A 20,911-nucleotide genomic window follows, 5' to 3' on the forward strand; every position below is an offset into this window, starting at 1 on the left:
TGCTTGAATGGCGGGATACCGCATCGTTTTTAGTACCAAATCTTCATCGATTTTACAATTTATCGATACTATGCAACCCAAACAGCCCGCCTAAGCATTTTTGAAGCTGTGGCCTAGAATGCTAGAAGGAGAAAGAGACAATGTATGGTCAGGATATGCATGGCTGCTATCGGTATTTCTCGAACTCTTCTTCCTCCCGTAGTCTCTCCCGTACTTTATGCAATACACGCTCATCATAGAGGTCCGCAGGCGTTTTTTCGCCCTTGAGCACTTCTCGTTCATGTCTTTGCGCTTCTTCCTTGGTCATGCACACCAGGTCTCGAAGATGCAATCTGACTCCCTTTTGACCATATTTTTCCCATTCAGGGTCGGCGCCGAATCCTGCCTTTGGCCTTTCCCATCGCACCAATACCAACCGGGTAGTGAGGCCACTTACCACACTTTTTCCCCTCCACACCTCCTCCAGCAGATAACCAACATCGTCTCTGGTGATCGGTATCCTCAACCCGACCGGATCTTTGTTTTCAAATTTTGCAAGACGCTCTTCCATACCTTGCAGGGTCCCTAATACTGAATCATACAGCTTTTCCCTGCCTTTGCCGCCGGGGTTATAATCATTGGGGTATCCGGCAATATCGCAAATGACATGGTTGGCCAACGTGTAACCAAAAATAGCAGGCATGGTACCCAGGACTGGGAGGATGCGTACACGAAAGTCAGGTAGGACACCTAACTCGCCCACGTCACCCTTTGCAAATTCTTCCTCGGGCAGAGGTAATAATGCTGCCTTTCCTGGGCCCGGTTTTTCGATGGAATAGACGACCGGTATACCCGAGGTAACCCCCAGGGCTTTTAATCGGCGACGAGTGCTGCGTGACAAAGGGTCTTCAAGACTGGTGGATATGTCACCAACCATGATTCGGGTTGGGTCGGATTTGCATCCGGCTCCCATGGAGGATATAACGGGAATATTTCGAGAATGACAATAGCGGAGTAATTCAACTTTTGAGGATATGTTATCAATGCAATCCAGTACGTAATCTGGACTTCGAGTATCTTTGTCGCCTGGCATGGACCATGGACCTAGTAATTCGTCTGCCGCAGATTCGGTGAAGAGATTAACCTGAGGGTCGAATTTTACCCACGGCGCAATTTGCTCCAACCTTTTCTGTATACAACGCACTTTTGGGGATCCCACATCTGCAAGGGTGGCCAGAGCGTGTCGGTTCAAGGAAGATAATGTCACTTGATCAAAGTCAATAAGTCTGATTTTTCCGACGCCAGATCGAGCCAAAGCAGCCGCAGCATGAGAGCCAACACCACCACAGCCGACAATTATTGTAAAGGAAGAGCGGAGTTTTGCTAGGCCCTCATCGGTTAGAAATACTCGATTTCGGGCGAGCTGCTCGAGAATGAGATCTGTGGAATGGCAAACTGTAAGCCAAATATTCATTGAACCAAAATGTAGCTTTGTTTCCCACCTTCATCATAGTCTCCATCCTGTGCCCTACGGGCAATAGCAGCACTGCGTTCATCCTCTTTGCGCTGCTTTACACTTGGAGGGGGTACAATGCCAAATTCTGACAACTTCACTTTCACCGATCAGTTGATCTGGAGAACTGAAAAAAAAGAGAAAATGAAATGGCTATCGAACCTTTAGAGCACGATTGGTCTCGTCGAGTTCCGGTATTGATCTCTTCAACTGCTCAACCGCCGCCTTTCGTTTAACAGCTTGGTACCCAAGAATTCCAGCGGCGACGGCGGTCCCTGAAAGAAGAGCTGCGCCTGCTAGTTGTGCGTAATTCGAATTCGATTGACGTTGGACCCAAGACGCCATGGTTCCTAGTAGATTCGGTGCCCTTTCGTTGCCTTGTTTAAGAGTGCGACTGTGAGCAAAGTCCAATACTGTTTCCTTGATGTCGTTGCTAGAGCGTCGAGATCTACGAGATGGGGGCTCCATCTCGTAGAGAAACCGCTGGGTTGGCCATTGTGAAAGCAATCGCAAGTACCAATCTTCTGATATATGTGTTTGCCAGAGCACCGTAGCCAATTGAGTGTGCCTTCAGGCATGTGCTGGTCGAGTGATGGTGTGCCAGCCGGCTGGCCCCCTTAGGTCTAGCGCGAAAGCTGAGCTAAACGCAAAAGGGGTTAGTCAGCATGCCGCAACATTTATCACATCTCGTTGTTGACCACAAGGCTATCTCCAACCCTCATCTCAATGATGATGACTCTCACTGAGCTACCATGAGGTTCCCTGAGAGCTGAGAGCATCCCTGACCCTTCAAAGGCTCGGCGGAAGATCCAGCTCAGACACACAATTACAGAGACATCGATGATTGGCAGATGAACAGAGATCTTAGAGACGTGTCGCATGCTCATTGATTCCGCCGTTATTGCATTTGCGCCCTCTAGCCCTTTTCTTTCACTTGCCCCAACCTCTGTCTCGCAGGTTTCGACAGCCTCTTTGCCCAAAATGCTTTATAAGTACTAAAAGAAGCTTGCTGCCTGGATCTACTAGCTTTATTTGTTCAGGTATGTGAATTAGAATATTTTCCCTCCATTTTTTCCTAATGATGACTACTTTCAACACCGAGGACGGGGTATAAACCGCCCTCTGCTCCGCATGTTGCCTACATTAAGGTAACGGCGTTGTAGCATGCCCTTGACGAACATCTAATGCAGTTTTCAATCTGATATTGCGGTTTTTCAGTCCCCTTGGGCTTGTAGTTGCAGCGGCCTAGAGATTGCTAACAAAATACGTCTGGTCCGAATGTAGGTTCCAACGATATCGTGGTCTTGAGCCCTATCCTGATAAGCCGATTTGCTTATAAGTCGTGGAATTTTTACCGCTTGTTGTAATGATGGACAGCGGCGAAGACTCTGATGGATGCTGCACAGCAAGTCAAAACCGCGTAACATTCCGGCGACTGGCCCTCCTGGAGATTATCAAATCGGATTTGAGTCAGGCCACGTTTGATGTTCGAATCCCCTTCGCTATTTCATTTCTCACCGTGATGGCTACCTCTCCCTTGACATTGATATACCCACCGACCCAAGCCCTGTGATGACTCCTGTGTCTAAAGCCAAAGTTGCATGGTATCCGGCAAATCAATCCAATTTGGATCACTTGATACATTCAATGGCGAAGGAAGGGGACCCATACCTGCAACTCAGAAATATTGTCCGTATCCGGGATAGTATACCCTATATGTTAATTTGGGGATTAGACGAGTTGTAGGTTCCCGCAAACCTTTCCATTGAATATTGCCTGGAAATCAATGAGAACCTAAGAGAGCTAATCTGAGGGCTTGGGTGGTGGTGGATGACCTTGCAAGTTCTTTGTATTCCTTGCCTCTATCTTTATTGATTTTGCAGTTGAGCGTTCAAATTGCGAAACCATTTCCCAAGGATTAAGTATATATGTATGTACATACAGTTCGAAAGGAACACATCCCAAATCTCATCAATCATTCCAAATAATGTTTGCTGTCAGTAATAATAATAGTGGATCAGACATCTAGCAACCAAATATATATATATATACTACAAAAATCGTCTAATCGGTCCTCCAATGTTTTCCAAATCCAACAAAAAGGTATCATGACCGAACATGGACACATCTTCCCCCAGTTCCAAATGTTCCACTTTGCCACTCCCAGCTGCACGCAGCGAATCCGCAACTTCCCGTTGCTGCCATGCTGGGAACAAAATATCGCTAGCCACGCCCATGACAAGGATAGGATGATTTTTTAGGGGTGTTAGCCCGGCAACCAAGTCTGCGGGTGGGCCCGGGGTAGAAAGGGAGGATGAGACGGAAGAGTCTCCCGAAATAACAAACTCATCCGTCGATGAAACGCTGCTCAACTCCGCTGGCTGTTCTTCATATGGTTCTTCCGGGAGGGTAAGACTGCACGATGGATCGTTGTGAGGTGGCTGGGAGCTGGAAGAAATTATCAGCTCATTTTTCGCTCGCCGTTGGCGAGTTGCCTGTTGATGGGAGTGGCCTAGGTCAAACAGGTCCATGGCTTTGGAGACGTATAGGAGACTGTTCGGATCGTAATCTAGGGAAAACTTTTCACCAGCATGGTCCAGGTACGTTTCGATCAGAAAGTCTGGACAAAGGGCTGGCTGTTTGCTTGGGTCTGCGCGCTTCCGGCCAAATCGCTTCTCCCACTCGGGCCCGCTGCGATAGGTTACCGTAGCGATTTCTCGAGCCAGTTTCATGCCTGAGTGTGGGGGGATGGAATCATAGTAAAACCCTCGCGCCCAGTTGGGGTCCATCATGAGCACCTGGCGCTGCGTATGTCGCATCGCGATGCTGTACGGATGACTGCGGGCGCAGCCACTGATACTAACGATCTTGCCCACTCTTTCTGGGAATAAAACCCCTGCCGCTAAGCTCTGCATTCCACCCATACTCGATCCCACTGATGCGTACAACTTGGAAATTCCCAAAGAGTCCAGCAATCGAAATTGCGCGCGGACCATGTCGTCCAAGGTCAGGATAGGAAACCTGGTCGCATATCTTTTCCCGTCCGACGGGTCAACTGATGACGGCCCTGTACTGCCGAAACAGCCCCCTATAACGTTTGTGCATATCACAAAGTATTTGTCCGTATCTAACGGTGCGCCGGGGCCGATGAATTTCTCCCACCAGCCGGGTTTTGGATTCGTCTCTGTGCTATGGGCATGACTTGATGCTGATAGACCCGTGTGAAGCAGTATGGCGTTGGTCTTCTGCGAATTCAATTTCCCCCATGTCTCATACGCGATTTCGAATTCCGGTAGCACACCACCCCAATCTAGTAACAGGAGCTGATCTGACCGGAACTGTTCGTGACGACCCGTTGTGTAGGACGGTTCCGGCCCAGAAGACAGGGACCTCGTGGAGAGTAACGCGGATTTGGCTTCCAATGCATCCAGGCACGGAAAAGAAAGGGCTGGGTTCGAAGAATCGTATTGTTGCGGCACGCGGGGATCTTGAGCGGCCGTTGCTTGCGCTCTGTTAGACTGATGAGACTGTATCGACCGCCTGCCGAGGCGAATTGAAGGTGAAGACGCCCGTATCGCAGCCCGACCGGAAAAGCTCGAGGTCTGTTTATAAAATTCAACATTCATGCAGGACCGTGTGACCATTGAAGGTCTCAACCCGGTTATTAGCCTTGCTGCCCGCATCCTGACACCTCACGCGACGGCTTCCGTTGGCTGGGTTCGAGACAGGGCCTGGACAAACCGAACCGGAATGCTGTCATTCAGAACATCGTGAAAGCCGTTTCGATTTTGACGCGCCCAAACAGCCTGTTGCCCTCTCCAGATGAGACAGACAGGCGCTCCGAACTGGATGGCATGATGATTAATGGCGGCCCGCAAGAAGGATCAAAACGAAGGTCCCCACCCAAAGAAGCCGATGCCCGCGTTTTGCTGTGATTCGCTGGTGCAGCAGCGACGACGAGCTGAGGTTGCAATGGCGTCATCCTGCCTTGTTGTGATTGGCTGGCCCAAAGGCGGTGACACACGGCATTGAAAATATTATGTAATATTTGCTAACCCGGATTAGGCAGGTGAGACCTCTCCGGCTCTCGTTGAATATCTTCATAGAAATCTTCACAAACATTCAATCAAACTCGCTGAAATCCAACAGCACATACAAAAGACGCCCGCCAATGGACACACATAACATGATGCAAGCCAGTACAGCCTCCCTGGATCAAATCAGCATACTCATAAAAACCCCTTCGTGTTACTCGTCTTCCTCTGCGGAACCTCGATGACGGCGTTTGTTCCGCCCACAAATACACCACTGCCCCGACGACTACCAAATCGTTCTCCAATACCAATGTCGCTCAGTCCCGTGAAAGTGGTGCTGCGTGCAATGGCGCTTCCCCTTTCCACACGCAAGGACTTCCAGCCGTCCAATTCTCTCTCTAATCGGAGGGACTTCTCCTTTTCCTCGCGTAATTCGCGCTCCGCACGACGTGCCTGTAATTGATTCTCGGACTCGCTGGTCTGCAGCTCGTCGATGTTTTGCAGAAGGCGTTCGATCTTGTCCCTTGATTTTGCAATGTCATCGGTCAATTGAGCATTCATCTTGTCACGACGCTCGATTTGGGACTGAAGGTCTTTGACAGTCCGATCCACGTTGCGGACAGATCGCTGTTCGGCACTCCGCTTAGACTCTTGGTCTTCGAGTTGTGTTTCAAGCTGAATGTAACAAAATTAATTAGCATAACCTGTCACGCGTCAAAAGGAAACTGGCAGAAGTCTCTTACCTCCTGTATCCGTTTGTGCAAAAACCTCACGTCTTGACTAGCCGAGGAATACCCCTTCGTCTCTAAATCAATGCATCGCAATTGTGCCTCTTTAAGTTGCTTTTCTAGTGCAGCTTTATCTTTAAACAGCTGGGCAGTTGCTTCACGCTCAGCGACCATTTCCTTCTGGATCTCTGTCGCAAGTGCTTCTGCCCGCCTCATTTTTCCGACGGCAGCGGTGGCTACATCCTCTTGCTGAGCCAATTTGGACTTCAATTCCAACAAATCGCGGTCCATCTCAGCAGCGTTCCGCATGGATGGGTTTTCGCCGTTCGCTAAGCTCTCAAGACGTTCCGCGGTCTCAGCTAGACGCCCTTCGAGGCTTCTCTTCTCCTTCGTAGCTTGATCACGCTCCGCTGTGACCTCATCGAACGAGGTTCGCAGGTTCCGCACCTGTGAAAGAAGCGACACTACTTTACTTTGGGCATCGTTGTGAGCACGAATAGCTTCCTCCCGGGAGTTGGAAATATCTTGTAACGTCATCTCCATTCGAGATTTCTCCTTAGCCCATGTTGAGCTATTAAGAACTTCATCATCCCATTTCGACCGGAGGTCCTCCAGTTCTTCACGGAGTCTAGTATTTTCGCCGCGAATATGAAGAACATTTTCTCGTTCGATCTCGAGTTCGCTCGTGAGCCCTGAGAACTCCATTTGATATTTCTTCCGAGTTTGCTCCATGGATGCTTCTTTGTCTTCGATATCCATAGCTCGCTGGCTCCGATAATCCTCTAATTCATTTTGAAGTCGTCTCTTTGCTTGCAGTGCTGCATCAAAGTCCGCCGATAGATCTTCGATCTTTTCCTCATAAGACTGTGTTTGCCGCTGTAGGTCTTCGATAAGATTGTCCATTTGCTTCCGCTCTGCCATGATCGTTGCACAAGAATCTTCCAATTCCTTAGCCTGTGATTTAGCAAATTGTTCGGCTCGGCTGGCTTTTAGAACAGCAAGCTCAGCTTGTTCGAGTTTACTGAAATACTCATCGGCTCGGCTCTTATACAGACTCAAGCTAGATGTCAAGTCCACAACCTTAGAAGCTTCGGCGTCTAGGCGAATCTGAAGATCTGAAAACTCTTGTAGCAATTGGCTACGACTGGCGGCATCTTGCTCTCTGGCAAGTTGCAAATCCCTCAGCTCAGAAGTGACGTCTCTCAATTCGACCTCCATACTCGACCTCGCATGCTTGAGTTTGTCAAATTGCGATTTCGCTTCGGTCAAGTCGGCCAACGTCGACTTATGAACTTGCAGCAGGGATTTCCTTGAGTTTTCCTGCGAATTGAGAAGATCATAGAGCTCTTCATGTGATTTGGCTTGAACATCGCGAAGCGTGAGCTCCCCAGATTGAATTGTTCTTTCCAAAGCCGAGACTTTCTTAGCGGAATCGTCAAGTTTCTCGTGCAAGCGACCGTTTTCTCGCTCGAGCAGTTTCATTCTTCGAACTGAGGGACTCTCATCTTGCCAAGTATCGCGAACAGGTGTTGCTCTATCAAGCTGACTTTGCAGGTGCCGATTTTGCATTTCAGACATTTGAAGTTGGTTCTGTAGCATTTCAACCTCAGCAGCAAGGTCCATTCGTTTTTGGAAAGCTACAGTGTCCACCGTTCTATCCGACCGTCCAGAGTCGCCTGCCGTTTCTATGAGGTTAAATCGACGGTTAGGTGTGGAGGGATTTGAGTAACGCTTAAAGGGTTCGGAGTTTTTACGGAAATGGCCAGGTGATCGTGTGTTGGCAACCTGGTTGAGATCAATTTCCTCCAGAAGAGCACGTTTTGACGAGGAAAATCGTGCATCAAGTTCTGCAACTTCATCAACGTGGCGACGGCGCATTTCTGCTAGTTGGCTTTCAGCTCTGGCACGTTTCTCCTCACTCACTCGGAGGCTTTCCTGAACAGACTCCAAAGTTGCCGCCATATCCACCTGTTTGGAGATATTTGGCTTTACTTCTTCCCATGAAGCCGGAATTTCTGTGATTTCAGGGCTGAAGACCTTGTGCAGCAAAATCAACTGTTGGTGGCAGTCCTGGATCTCTTTATGTGCCTGATCAAGAGAGTCTTGAAGTCTCCGAGTGTTTGCTTGAGCCTGCGCTTTGGCCTGCCGCTCGGTTTCGAGGGTTCGATTCGCCTCCGCTAGTTGAATATTCGATGCACTTGCTGCTTTTTCTGCATTTCGACTAGCCTTGTGTTCCCGCGCAACTTCGTGGTTCAAATCCTCCAGGCTAAGCGCAAGCTTCTCCTTTTGCTTCTCCAGGGAGGTAATGGTCAGCTGAGAGTCGCCAACCTGACGTGTTAGTTTCTTGTTCGTTTCCTCTAATCGAACCTTTTCATTCTGAAGTTGTGCCAGGCGCGCTCTCTGGGTATCACTTGCCCGTGAATTGGAGCGTGCAATGTCAAGATTCTTCTGCTGGATTTTGTTGAGAAGTGCTCGATTATCGTTCTCTGATGCCACGAGCCTGCCTTTAACAGTGACTAGCTCCCGCTCCAGGCGCTCTTTGTGCTGATCATTCCGAATTTTGAAATCCTCTTTTTCTGCCATTATCTTGCTCAAGTTCTGAACTTGAGCAGCGAGCCGCGTCCTTTCGGCGTCCGTCTCTTCAAGCTGTCTGATTTTGGCATCCAGCTCCTTCCGTAGACTGGTAACTCGCTCATTGGCTTGTGCCTTCAATTTCGTTTCCGCAGCAGTCTCAGCATCTAGCCGTGCACTCTCCGCTTTTGTAATTCGCTCGCGCAATTTGATTATTTCTGCTTGCAGTTCTATTCGAGATTCTTCAGCTGCCGTGCGCGCTTCCTTGGCCCGCCTAAGCGCGTCTTGCTGAATATACATTTCCTTCTCAATGGTGATCTTTGACTCGTTGAGTTTGTCGAACTCTTCCTTGAGCTGGGCATATCTGTGTTCTCCAAGCATCTGAACATCGTCTCTAGATTGCCTTTCGCGGCTTAGTTCCGTTTGCACCTGGTACAATTGGGCCTTCAAGTCTTTGACTTGTTGATCAAGCATCTTTCTCGTCTGACCTGACTGGGCGTCTTCGGATATTCTAGCTTCCAGCAGTTTCTTTGCGTCCGCAGCTTCCCGTTCTAGATTGGCGTTCTCCGACTTCATGGCATCTATTTGGGCCTGCAATTCATAAATTCTCCGTTGCATGTCACCATGTCGTGTTGAAAAACTATCTCTCTCCGCCTCGAGCCTCTTCTTGTCAGCTTCATGCTTTCTTATATCGCTTCGAATCATGGACAACTCGCTTTCCTTCTGGCGAAGCAAGTGCTCGAAGTCAGTGGACGTAGAGGACAGTGTGGACAATTGTTGCTGAATATCCCGATTCTCGTCCTTGAGTTCCTTGACTTGCTGTCTTGTTGACTGCAACTCTTTCGTTGTATCGGCCAGTTTTATATCGAGGTCCTGGCCAGATTTGAGGACTTTGGCCTCCAAATCGTGCAACTTCCGTTCCTTCAAACTGAGGTGGCTATTCAACACTTTGATTTCCTGGTTTAGTTTCTCAATATCGCTGTCCTTCTGCTGGTAAGTTTCCTCCACAGTCTGTAATTGGTGATCAAGTTTGGAAATCCGCATCTGAAGCTCCTTTTTCTCGGTTTCCAGCCGGCTCATTAACTGCGCTGCTTGTTCGAGTTGCGACCTCCTCAGATCTAGGTCATCTTCAGTCCTTTTCTTTGAGGCAATAAGCTCATCAACCTGGTCCTCGAGGCTTTCTTGGTCGGCAATAGCACCTGCGAGCTTTTCAGTAAGCTCAATCTCGCGCAATTGGAGCCTCTTAAAGATTTCTTCCTTGTCAAGAGCCAAGGCTCGCTCACTTTCCAGAGTCTTCTTGATACGTTGCATCTCAGCATCCGCTCGGCGCCTCTCTTCTTCCAGAGCTGCTTGATCCTGTTGGGCTTTCGCCTCAAGTTGCTGAATCCGTTCATCCCGCTTTTTGACCTCGGCCGCACTACGGGTTTCACCAAGCAGAGGCTTCATATTCATGAATAAAGTCCACCATGGGGATGCTTTAAGATCCAAATAGACATGGAAGTTTCGCTGGATTATTCGGGCTGCCTCTGCTCGGTATAGGCGTTTGTTAACGAGATGTCTCTGCACGTACCCTCGAGCGACAGACTGGAACGTTGTCATAATCTCCCGTATCAGTGTGTCTCTCTGTTCTTCAAGCTCGGCTAACACTCCAGCCCTGAAAAAGATTTTCGTGAGACCAATCCTGTACAACGAGGTATCCAGGGCCAGCTTTTCGACCATCATGTGCACCGCTGCTTGGCCATCGAGAATTCCCTTTGGCATCCCCCGACAAAGAACTTCATAACGGTGCCTGAATTCGGCAAAAGGCAGTCGGTTGGGGAATCCGGTGCGAACGATTCTAATCCCTTCCAAAACACCATTGCATCGAAGTTGGTCGAGAACAAGAGGGCCATTAAATAATTTCGGCTTCTTCTTATGATTCGGTAAGATGCAACGAACGAAATGCGGATGCGTGGAATGAAGCTGCGCCATTAAATCCGATAGCTGTTCCTTATGCCTTTGGGCAACGGTACGAAACAACCCCTTTTTAACGCAACTTCTTGTCACAGTCGTGGAGCCCGCATCCGAATCAGCGCAGTCGGAGAATAAGTTAGCAATATGCCCGTCGTTGGAAGTGGACAACAGGCGTGTTACGTTATCATTAAGAGGGTCCTTGTTTTTCTCGAGCCAGTTTTCAGTTTTATACTCGACTTCTGCAGCATAATGGGTCAGAACGAATCCCTGGCTAAGTCTCGAGGCGCGATATTTCGGTGATTTGCGGTCCCACAGCGAGTGCAATTTATCAGTAAAGGATCTGTCAGTTGCTTTAGGCATCACGGAGTCTTCGTCTAAACAGGAAAATATACCAATCGGGTTCGATAGTTCGATTAGATCAATGGTGGGCTGGAGATCTTTTCCGAAATCTATGAACTGCCATTCGATTTGTTCCCTGGAGTATTCTTCTTGCTCCAAAACGAACATGTGATGATTGAAGAACTGCTGCAATTTCTCGTTGGTGTAGTTGATGCAGAGCTGCTCGAAGCTGTTATTTTCGAAGATCTCAAAGCCAGCAATATCGAGAACTCCGATAAAACAGCTATCATCACCACCAATTCTGCTCCGGTCTAGCTGATTATTGATGCGAGTAACCAGGTCACCAAATCCGCGTTCATAAATGCCTTTTGCTAGTGCATCGAGCGTGAACCGAACTTGCTCGGGAGTTTGAACCTTTTCTACCCATTCACGACCAGCTTTAACTCGAGGATGAAGTAAGCCTTTCACAAAAGGCTCCACAGGCACACCAAGGAGGTCGCAGGCATACTGCACACTTGGATATGAGTCTGGCAGGAGTTTCGCTTGGTCCGCCCGGGAACTTTCTTTTCCCACGGAAACGTTACCTAGATGCATAACGGCGGCGATGGTGCGTAGTATTGCTAGCTGGTCGACTTGTGACAGATTCATAACGTTGAAAGCCTCCATCAACGTATTCCACTCGTCAGCATCTGAGACTCCGGCAATTGAGTCATTTCCATTTCGCAAATAGGCAAAATCTTCAATATCGAGATTAGCCATGTGAAGGAGCTCTTTCGTCTCTGCATCCGCGCCTCGCAAGAGCTGATAAAATACATGATAGCTGCGTTCCTGCGAATTGAGCTTCACAACTCGAGATTTTTCAAAGAGGTACCAGTCTATAAATGCACCCGATATTTGACCTGACGGCGTGAATTCGATACGAATAAATTTGCCGAAACGTGAGGAATTATTATTCCTTACCGTTTGGGCGTTGCCAAAGGCCTCAAGAATCGGATTTGCCCTCAATATCTGCTGCGAAAGGTTGGACATGTGTTTCGATACTGATTTCGATTCTCCCGTCGCAACAGCTGCAAGATACTGAATAACCTTCTTGGTATTTTCGGTTTTGCCAGCGCCAGATTCACCACTAGCCCAGCATTAAGTCAGATCGCGTAACACACAAGAAAACAAGGATTGACGTACGTTACAAGGATACTTTGGTTCTCTCCCTCTTCCACGAGGCTACGAAACGCTTGATCTGCGGTTGCGAAAATATGCGGCTTTGTGTCTTCTCGGTTTCGGCCCTTATATAGTTTGATATATTCGTTGGAATAGATTGGCAATGGGCAGTACGGGTTGACCGTCACCAAAAACAGTCCAGAATAAGTCTGAAATGATTAGCATGCTCTTGAATAAAGAGTATAAGGCTTTTCGTACATATATTAAATCTGATTGATACCGACTGTGTAGATTATGGACAACTGATGCCTCGTTTAGGTGAGTGAGTTCTGCCATGTCGTCTGCCTTATCGAATCTCGCAGGGTTGACTTTGTCAACATTTTCGATGTTAATCTCCCTTCTCTAGAAGCCTAGAGGTTAGCATGTTCAAGAGTAAAAACCATAAATTATACAAACTTACACTGCCATCATCGCACTGAACAACTAGCATGCCGTTCTCCGTCTCTTCGAGAACTAGACCTCGAATGAACGCCTTCTCTGGGTCTCTTAGCCAAACATATCTCTTCCCCGAAAAGTCATTATCTCCTTCTTGTCCTCGTATCTGGTCTGCCCCTTTTCGAAGTTCCTCATATTTAATAAACTCTGGGGCGAATGTACTAGAAGAGGGCGTGTTATTTCGTACGGAGTTGGATCGTCGTCTGCTTAGCTGGCCTAGAAAAGTATCCGAAGTCGACGGCACAAACGAAGACGTCCTGGTATGGCTTGGAGGATGTACTTGAGCCGGTGCCGCAAACGCAACGGATTTGGGCCTGCCAGATCTTATTGCCAGTGTCTCTCGTGGCGCGGGAGAGGGAGAAAGGGAATTTCGACTAAATGGATTTTGACGCCGTTGCGCCACATTTATTGAAGGAGAACTCATAGCTCCTCGAAGTGTAAGTGCAAATTAATGGCGCATTTGACGCGCTGCCAGATACGGAGGGGCGATGGAAAGGTAGGATATTAAGGCTTCCGGAAGACGGCAGATTGTAACGGAAGCAATCTGTCAAAGGGTGACAAGAAGAAAGGCACAATTGAGATCAGATAATACAAAGGTTCATTCCATCATAAACATCAGTCCTTCAACGGTTTTCAGAAGTTGACCGCGCATCCACGGGCGGCAATGGGATCACTTTCTGCCAGTGAATTGGATTGTTGCCGGATGAGCCCTGTTTGTTTACTTTTGCTCCAGTTGGGCCAAGGGTGGTCTGTGCTGCAGCTAGCGTCTTGGCACTAATTGCGTCATGTGACATCCCCTTTTGGACTAGCCGGGATTCAACATCCAGGCACTTTTTTGAATCTCCAAAACTCGATTCCCATCTGCCACCTCATCCCCCAGATACAGCGCCCGCCAGCAGCAGCACTGTGCATGGGTAGCCCTCTTGCATGTCTGCAATTGACCAGCTATACATTACATCTACCATTAACTGGATGTTCTGCGCTACGATGGTCTGATCTCCCATTGAATTGTGGATTTCTCTAATGATCTGGTCGATCCTTCGCGTGCTTGCAATCTGTGTGCTCAGACCTATTCGTCCCTTTCTTTTCGCTTTCTCTTGTCTAAGGAGGCAGTTGTCCTAACTGCATTCGCTTTTCTACCTGTCTGACTCGGTGCGACGCGTCGGAAAGGCAGTTGTCGCTGGTATTGTAGATATGTCGCGCTTCCCCCTTCCTCCCTTTGCAGGCAACCAAGCCTTCCCCGCGCATTGGCTTCCAGACCAATCATCGGGCTCCTCTACAGATGGCCCTTACCAGCCCTACAACCACTTTGCCATGCCGCCACAACCGCTGTATGGGACAAATGGAACGGATTTTGGCTCTTCTGTTCAAATACCGGGCCTGACCCCCTTCGCCAACGGAATGCTGCCAGCGCATCAGACTTTTCCAATGCCAAATATGAACACGGCATCGTATTATCCCCAACCTGCAAATACGCAGTCCTCCGGCCCTTCTATGGGGTTTCCAGCATTCCTATCGCCAGCAGATGACTCACAGGGCAACGCCCCTCATCATCCAAATAATCTTGAGCAGGTCATAGAGGAGGAACAACCCACGGGCTCGGACCAAGTCGCGGAGCAAGATAGTATGGATATAGATGGACGCGAAGAAGGAGAGCTGAGCAACGGAGAGACGGAAACCGTTATTCCGGACCCTCAAATCAAGTCCCAGAATGTACGGAAATCGCCCCCGGCCGACAAACATTTCACAAACGGCCAAATGAAGGCATCTCTCACCAGACTTGACACAGGTATACCAAACCAAATGTCCCAAAACATAGTTGTGACTGCTAACTCTGTTTGAAAGTGCCTCCTGCGGTTCTACAAACATCAGCTGAAGCTTGCCAACAAAATTCTCCTCATCAAGATAGTGGTCCAGCTCACTGCCATTCCTTAACACAAAACCTGAAGGATCCAATCACTCCAAGCGACCTTGACTTTGCCCGCAGATCTGAGTCATTCATGAATGGGAGGTCATTAACGCAGCTGCGTATGCAAGCGCAAGGTGCCCTCCTAAATCTAGCCCCTCACAACATACGGTACAAGCAATTGGTTAGCGAAGGAATAGATCCGACAATCTTAAAGAGCCTCTATGACAGTATTGGCTTAAAAGTTGCAGCTGAAGAAACCTCTGACAACCAGGCGACAAACGCGAACCAGTCAACGGTACAAATCTCAGAAAATGAAAAGAACCCAACCCCACTCTCCAAAATGGCGCAGAATCAAATAATGAGCACAACCATGTCATCGTCAGAAAGGCCTATAACTTCCGCTGCACCAATAGTCAGTTGTAACGCAACGGCTAGCAAACCATTGGAACGCAAAGATTTGATCGCTCGCATGCTAGCAGCTAAAGCCGGGAAGCCCATTGCCGCCCAGCAGCCGGAAACTCAGCCTACATTGGAGCCCAAAGCCGTAGTCGCTTCAAAGGGAAGTATTGCCCCTCCCGAACTCGCTGTTGCCCTCTCAGGGCCACCATCGCAATCCGCAGACGAAATTCGAACCAAAGAAAAGAACAAGGCCCAAACCGAGCTGGCACGACAGCGGATAGAGCAATTGAGGAAAATGGGACTTGCCAAATTTCAATCTCAGTCAACTACCGACTCGGTCTCTGGGTCACCGTTACCAACAACTTCATCATCTATCAATATAACACCGACAGTTGCAAGCCCCCAGGATCAGCGGGCCTTACAAACATTACCGATGAAGCATCCCTTGCCCGAACGACCGCCGGATCCCGAATTGACTGCTCAAACCCGAATCCCGGGCTTATTCATGACTGGGACCGAAACAATAACGTCTGGAACAGCTGCCGCCCCAAACAGTCATCAAACTGCTATTCTCGAAGCGTCTTCGTCTGCCGTTCGTCCCCATCGCAAACGACCTCGTGCCTCTGATTTTACTGATGACGTTCTCGAAGAACCGCCACAAAAGCAGTCTGATCAGAATGCGAGGAGCTCGAGTTCGCTCCACAGAGTAGTCATCGATATCAGCGAAGATGAGTCTATGTATGGGGTAGATACGGATGAATTCACGCGGAGTGAGCATACTGCTGGGAAGGCTCCTTTATATTCAGCACCACCCAAACGATTAGCAATTCGTGATGCCCCGCCACTTTCGGATGTCCCTTCTCGGCCCGTCCAATCGTACCGGTCGGTGTCTTCGACTTCCTTGCCACAAACATTGGGCAAAGGTAGGGATGAAGAAAATATACGGTCCGAAATAACGATGATGCGACAAAAAATAGCAGAATTGGAACGGCGGCGCGACGCAAAACGCGCGGCCCAAGTTCAATCTTCTACAACTCCGGCTCAGTCTGCTCTGTCTTCGATAGAGGCGAGTCCCAATCTCCCGCGAGACACCAAGGCCTCAAATTTCAGCCAGGCACACACCACACAGGAGGTCCACTCTCCGATCAGTACTCCAAGTCGTACTGATTTCCATTCGACGGTCGCCACTGTCCCATCCGCTTCTCCACTTATTACGCACTTAAAGAGCCCATTAACTCGATCATGGTCCTCTTTAGAACCCAAGAAAGCTGAGGAGCTTCGACAAAAATTTCTCCGAAAAAAGGAAATTGAGTCCGGCTTACCAGCACTTGATGCTGAATTGTCAAAGTCAGAAGCTAGGCTAGCGCAATTCCGCGAGGAAGAAAAGAGGCTACTTGCTGAAATCGCTAAAGGAAAGGAAGGCAAGCGCCGCTTAGTTGAAGAGCTAGAAGAATTAGGCGTCGAGACTGATGGACTAACCCTTGAAGAACTGCAACACACAAAGGATCGCCTGGAAGCTGCGTCTGAGATGCGTGAACAAACTCCAGGTAAATTGTCTTCAATTTCACTTAGCTCTTGCTGAAAAACTTACTTTTCTCTCGCTAGATCGAACCCAAGACGAATCATTCGTGTCCGAGATTGTCGAGGTTCCCCCGAGCGCCGAAACTAATCCGCAGATCTTGAACCTCTCAGCCGAGGCCCAGGCACTTCCAACTCCCTCCGTTGAAGAAAGGCGCGTTTCTGACGTGTCTTCTGCCTCGCATACTTCTCAAGAAGTAATTGATGCTGCTCCACAAACGCCGAGTGCTCAAACTGTGACAGCCCCTGAACGGGAGGATAGTATTATGTCTTCCTGTTCTAGTTCTGCCATGGATGAATCAATGGGAAGCAGCGTAGGTGATGAGGAAATGATCGATGAAGATCAAGCGTCGTCTGCGCCGTCAAGATCCGAAGCTAGCAGTTCCTCTCGCTCAGTTCAAGAAATCCCCATCCCATCGCGAATTGAACGGACCGAATTAGACATCGCTTCTTCTCGGGAAAATTCCGTGATATCTGATGCGTACGAACCACCTGAACCTGAGAAGGCGGTTCAATCTGATCCCCCTGCGACACCTCCCTTCAGCCCAGCGCCAGTTGGGCCTGTCACCGACGACAGCTTGCATGCTGCGCAGCTCGAACAGAATGTCCAAACGCTAACTCTAGCCGAGCAAAAATATCAAGATACAGATTCTGAAGAGAGTATAAAGGTATTTTGTTCATATATTTGATCTTCTCTATGGTTACTAAATTGATTTCGTAGGACGGTGTCGATGAGCCTGGTCAGCATTTTACTCCTTACATGAGTCCGTTACGACTATTTAAAGCATATCGATATCACCCTAATTTCATAAGTGACATTGAAGGAGGTTTTCGCTCCCTGACATATAGCCATCACATCGACCCTAACAGACCACTGTGTACTTTCGAAGCTACAGGAGGTGTTTGCAATGACAAATCATGCCCGAACCAGCATTTTCGGGACATGATTTTGAGTGGTGCGTTGAAGGAGCTGACATTTCAAATTTTTAATCATCCCTTGCACTTATTGAATGTTCCATTGTTCAGTGATTCTTTGCATCTGTTTATCCTTAAGATCCACTGCCCTAAATTCGGATCTCCTTTTTATTTTTTCTTTGCCTCGCATCGTCTACTCAGATCAACTCGTTATATAATTTCCCTAATGTTCTGCTGCTGCTTGGTCACTGACATAGCATCTCTATTAACCCTCGCAGATGATAAAATTCTGGTCGAGATGGGATCTTTGAGAGAAGGCAAAACTCCAGCAGAGCGCGAAGAATATGTCACCGGGCTGAAGCGGACCATCAACGACATGCGGCGGGATAAAGTGAAGGATTTTAATAAAGTCGCGACAGAGATCGCGGCATATCGCAGACGATTCCTCCAAGATACGTCCCGAGTTCTAGCTCTATAACACTCATAAGGCTGGTTTAGAATTATCGTCTCCCAGCAAATCCAGCGTCTGGGTGATTAAAGGTGAGAATGAGATTGCAGAAACTGCAATCGTCTAACTGAGGTTCTGAATCAGTGACGGCAAAAAACGTCGTTCCTAGCATCGCATATGAAGAATCCGCCACATCACACTCTCTGCGACCGTGGACGTGTCTTTTTTTGCTATCACAACCGCTCATCCTAGAATCCGTCAATCAATCTGTAACTGCCTACTTGTCCCCTCCCTAGGCAGCACTTTGGTTTATGCCTTTCAAGCATTGAGGGCGCCGGAGTTTTAACTTTCTGCTTAACATTGTTCGGGTTTGAATAACTCGAATTTCGATTCACATTCCCTACTCCACAGCTTATGTTGGTTTAACTGAGCATCCAGGGACTTCATGCAGAGCATCCCAACTGACGATGTTTGGGAGCTTGTTGAGGCTGGAGTGGACGGGAAACTACGGAGGTTCCTCAAACGTCCTTCGGTGGCAGTGGGTGGACTCCTCATTATACTCGGGCACTACTGGACTTCAATAGGCCATATTTCCGGTCATTTCCTCAAGCTCGCGCCAGAAAAAGGGATCAAAGCACGACATGGATAAAAGAAGTGAAGACATAGTATCTGGAGCGGCATAGCTATCTGCCATTTCCGTCGTCTTAGCTCCAACCTGGAGGACTGGTGCACTACTTGTCACATTTCCCATTTCATCTGTAGCATTAGTTGTTGAGATTATAACCCTATTTAATTCAAGATATCCATTCTTATTCCCTTTTACTCGGTACTTCATCCACCTATTGCGGAGTATCCAGTCTCTCAGCGAAAACGGCAGTTGTATAGTGACATTTCACCCTCAATATGTTTATTGAGCGTATGCGCACACGTTACAAGACTGCTAATTAAAATGTTTTGCATACGCCATGGCCTACTTTAAAGGAGTAACCGCTGCACATATTAGATATCATCAGTACGGCTTACCAAAGGACAGAGGGCCGGCGCCGAGGTCCTGGGGAAGTTACCTAATCAACAGCATCCACAAACGTCAAATCTCTGTTGTAGCATCTCGCTCGTCCTTATTATATCCGCCTTTGAAAATCCTATTATGGAGATACCCTGCTATGCCGCGACCCAAGGTCCATCCTGACAAGCGCCAGCGAACTGTTCAAGCATGTACCCTCTGCAGAGCCTCCAAGAAGCGATGCACTGGTGCCGTTCCATGTAGCCATTGTGTCCGGCGCGGGCGCTCCGACGCCTGCAGGATGCCCTCGTCGCAAGTCGGGTCACGCCATTCAAGCTCCGAGGTGCGATCCATAGCGCCAGTGCCGATTTCTTCTACTACTGGTCCGCGTTCGCTATCGCCGGAAGCCCCTCATAAAACACATCTACGGATGCTCAGGAACCGGAGGGGAGAAAGGGGTATGCTGACTTTACAAAGCTGAAGAAAGGCAGAAGCGCTGAATCTAACCTTTGTTTCTCCCAAGTTTACATTGGCGGTGCCGCTTCTTTATCATTCTTACAGTTCATTCGAGAGACTGTGGTTCAGTATACTGGCCCTTCAGGCTTTACTCACAATGCCAAAATCGACAGCATGCTAGAAGATGCATCTGCTGCGGCAGAAGAGGTGTCATATAATGGCGACCATGTCACGTTTGATGAGAAAATAGCATTCTTGAGGCTTTACCGTCTTGCCGTAAGTTTTATCCCCTCTCAGGAAACACAAGTGGGTTTTACTTAGCTAAACTGTCTACGGATAGACAAGTGGGATTATAGATGTTATATCAACTTCTGAAGCTACGCAGCTCCTTGAAGAGATGGAGAGTTCGGCTACCGTCGTCCACAGTTCTAGGTTGGCAGTTGCTGACCTTATCCTTGCCATTGGTGCCCAATGCCCCAAAGCAGATACCGCTGCTGTTCAGAAAGTAAATTTGTTCTTTACTCGTGGCCAGAAGCGAGCATTTTCGGGGATGCTGGAAGACCCAAACTTAGAATTAGTTTGGGCTTTTCTCCTGATGGCATTTTATATGTTAGGTGCATGTCGACGAAATGCAGGTTTCATGTACTTGGGCGTGGCCACTCGAGCTGCTGTAGCCCTTGGTCTTCACGATGAAGATTCGTATGCGTCCCTTGCTCCAGTTGAAAGTGAAAAAAGGTATGTCCGCCCCAATCAGGCTCAAGTTCACGAGTCCGCGATTGATGGGACATTTAGGCTACAAACCTGGATGAGTCTTTGCGTCCTAGACCTACTTGTGAGCTCTATTCTTGGACGGCCTTCGGCAACATCATCTTTACGCTTGAAGCTTGAAAACGGTCTGATTGCCAAAACAACTCATGTTCACCTCCTAGCCTCTTATACCATAACACATTTAATGGATACGGTTACCAGTGAATTATACGGCCAAAAGGCTGTTTCTACGGATGCAGCAGAACAATTTCTTCGGAAACTAGATCGTTGGAGCAAGGAGCTGCCCAACGTCATGCGGACGGCCTCCCCTAACCTCAACTCTCCTAAGGAGCAGGAACATACACTTGGAAGCATTCAAGTTGGTTGCTTCTATTATTTTGCAACTATGTTAGTTACACGCCCATTTCTGATATCAACCCTTACGGCCCGCCTTGTTCGATCATGTCAAGGGAACCCCTCGAGTGATTCATCCACACCAACAGCTTGTGAAGACCCAACACATGCAAAACTAGCCTCTGCATGCGTGGATTCTGCCGCATACCTTATACAGACATGTCAGGATGCTCGTAAAGTCGATTTGCTTCTTTCAAATATGTGTATCATGAAGTAAGAGCTAGATGCGTATACCGTCCGATTATGAAACTACTAACTGAGAATTATTTAGG

At 48.4% G+C, this 20,911-nt stretch overlaps 6 protein-coding genes across 6 annotated transcripts; 3 read left to right on the forward strand and 3 right to left on the reverse strand.

Annotated features, from left to right (window-relative positions):
- Nucleotides 1–166: 166 nt before the first annotated feature.
- Nucleotides 167–1,837, reverse strand: UREG_03700 (uncharacterized protein; the record flags this gene model as incomplete). The annotated part of the gene is made up of 3 exons (XM_002544137.1): nt 167–1,362; nt 1,482–1,587; nt 1,655–1,837. The coding sequence occupies 3 exons, from the start codon at nt 1,835–1,837 to the stop codon at nt 167–169; spliced, it is 1,485 nt and encodes a 494-aa protein (XP_002544183.1).
- A 1,706-nt stretch (nt 1,838–3,543) lies between these two features.
- UREG_03701 (homoserine O-acetyltransferase) lies at nt 3,544–5,136 on the reverse strand (the record flags this gene model as incomplete). Its single annotated transcript, XM_002544138.1, has 1 exon — nt 3,544–5,136. One exon carries the CDS (start codon nt 5,134–5,136, stop codon nt 3,544–3,546), a length of 1,593 nt encoding a protein of 530 aa, XP_002544184.1.
- Nucleotides 5,137–5,721: 585 nt separating this feature from the next.
- On the reverse strand, nt 5,722–13,194 carry UREG_03702 (the record flags this gene model as incomplete). The annotated part of the gene is made up of 5 exons (XM_002544139.1): nt 5,722–6,201; nt 6,270–12,243; nt 12,300–12,484; nt 12,534–12,677; nt 12,736–13,194. The coding sequence occupies 5 exons, from the start codon at nt 13,192–13,194 to the stop codon at nt 5,722–5,724; spliced, it is 7,242 nt and encodes a 2,413-aa protein (XP_002544185.1).
- Nucleotides 13,195–13,964: 770 nt separating this feature from the next.
- UREG_03703 (uncharacterized protein) lies at nt 13,965–17,345 on the forward strand (the record flags this gene model as incomplete). The annotated part of the gene is made up of 3 exons (XM_002544140.1): nt 13,965–14,559; nt 14,616–16,625; nt 16,684–17,345. 3 exons carry the CDS (start codon nt 13,965–13,967, stop codon nt 17,343–17,345), a joined length of 3,267 nt encoding a protein of 1,088 aa, XP_002544186.1.
- Nucleotides 17,346–18,464: 1,119 nt separating this feature from the next.
- UREG_03704 (uncharacterized protein) lies at nt 18,465–18,668 on the forward strand (the record flags this gene model as incomplete). Its single annotated transcript, XM_002544141.1, has 1 exon — nt 18,465–18,668. The coding sequence occupies one exon, from the start codon at nt 18,465–18,467 to the stop codon at nt 18,666–18,668; it is 204 nt and encodes a 67-aa protein (XP_002544187.1).
- A 655-nt stretch (nt 18,669–19,323) lies between these two features.
- Nucleotides 19,324–20,856, forward strand: UREG_03705 (uncharacterized protein; the record flags this gene model as incomplete). The annotated part of the gene is made up of 3 exons (XM_002544142.1): nt 19,324–19,365; nt 19,500–19,754; nt 19,819–20,856. 3 exons carry the CDS (start codon nt 19,324–19,326, stop codon nt 20,854–20,856), a joined length of 1,335 nt encoding a protein of 444 aa, XP_002544188.1.
- Nucleotides 20,857–20,911: the final 55 nt, after the last annotated feature.

The sequence above is a fragment of the Uncinocarpus reesii genome, genomic scaffold (genome assembly GCF_000003515.1).
Source record: "Uncinocarpus reesii 1704 scaffold_2 genomic scaffold, whole genome shotgun sequence".
NCBI classification, from domain to species: domain Eukaryota; kingdom Fungi; phylum Ascomycota; class Eurotiomycetes; order Onygenales; family Onygenaceae; genus Uncinocarpus; species Uncinocarpus reesii.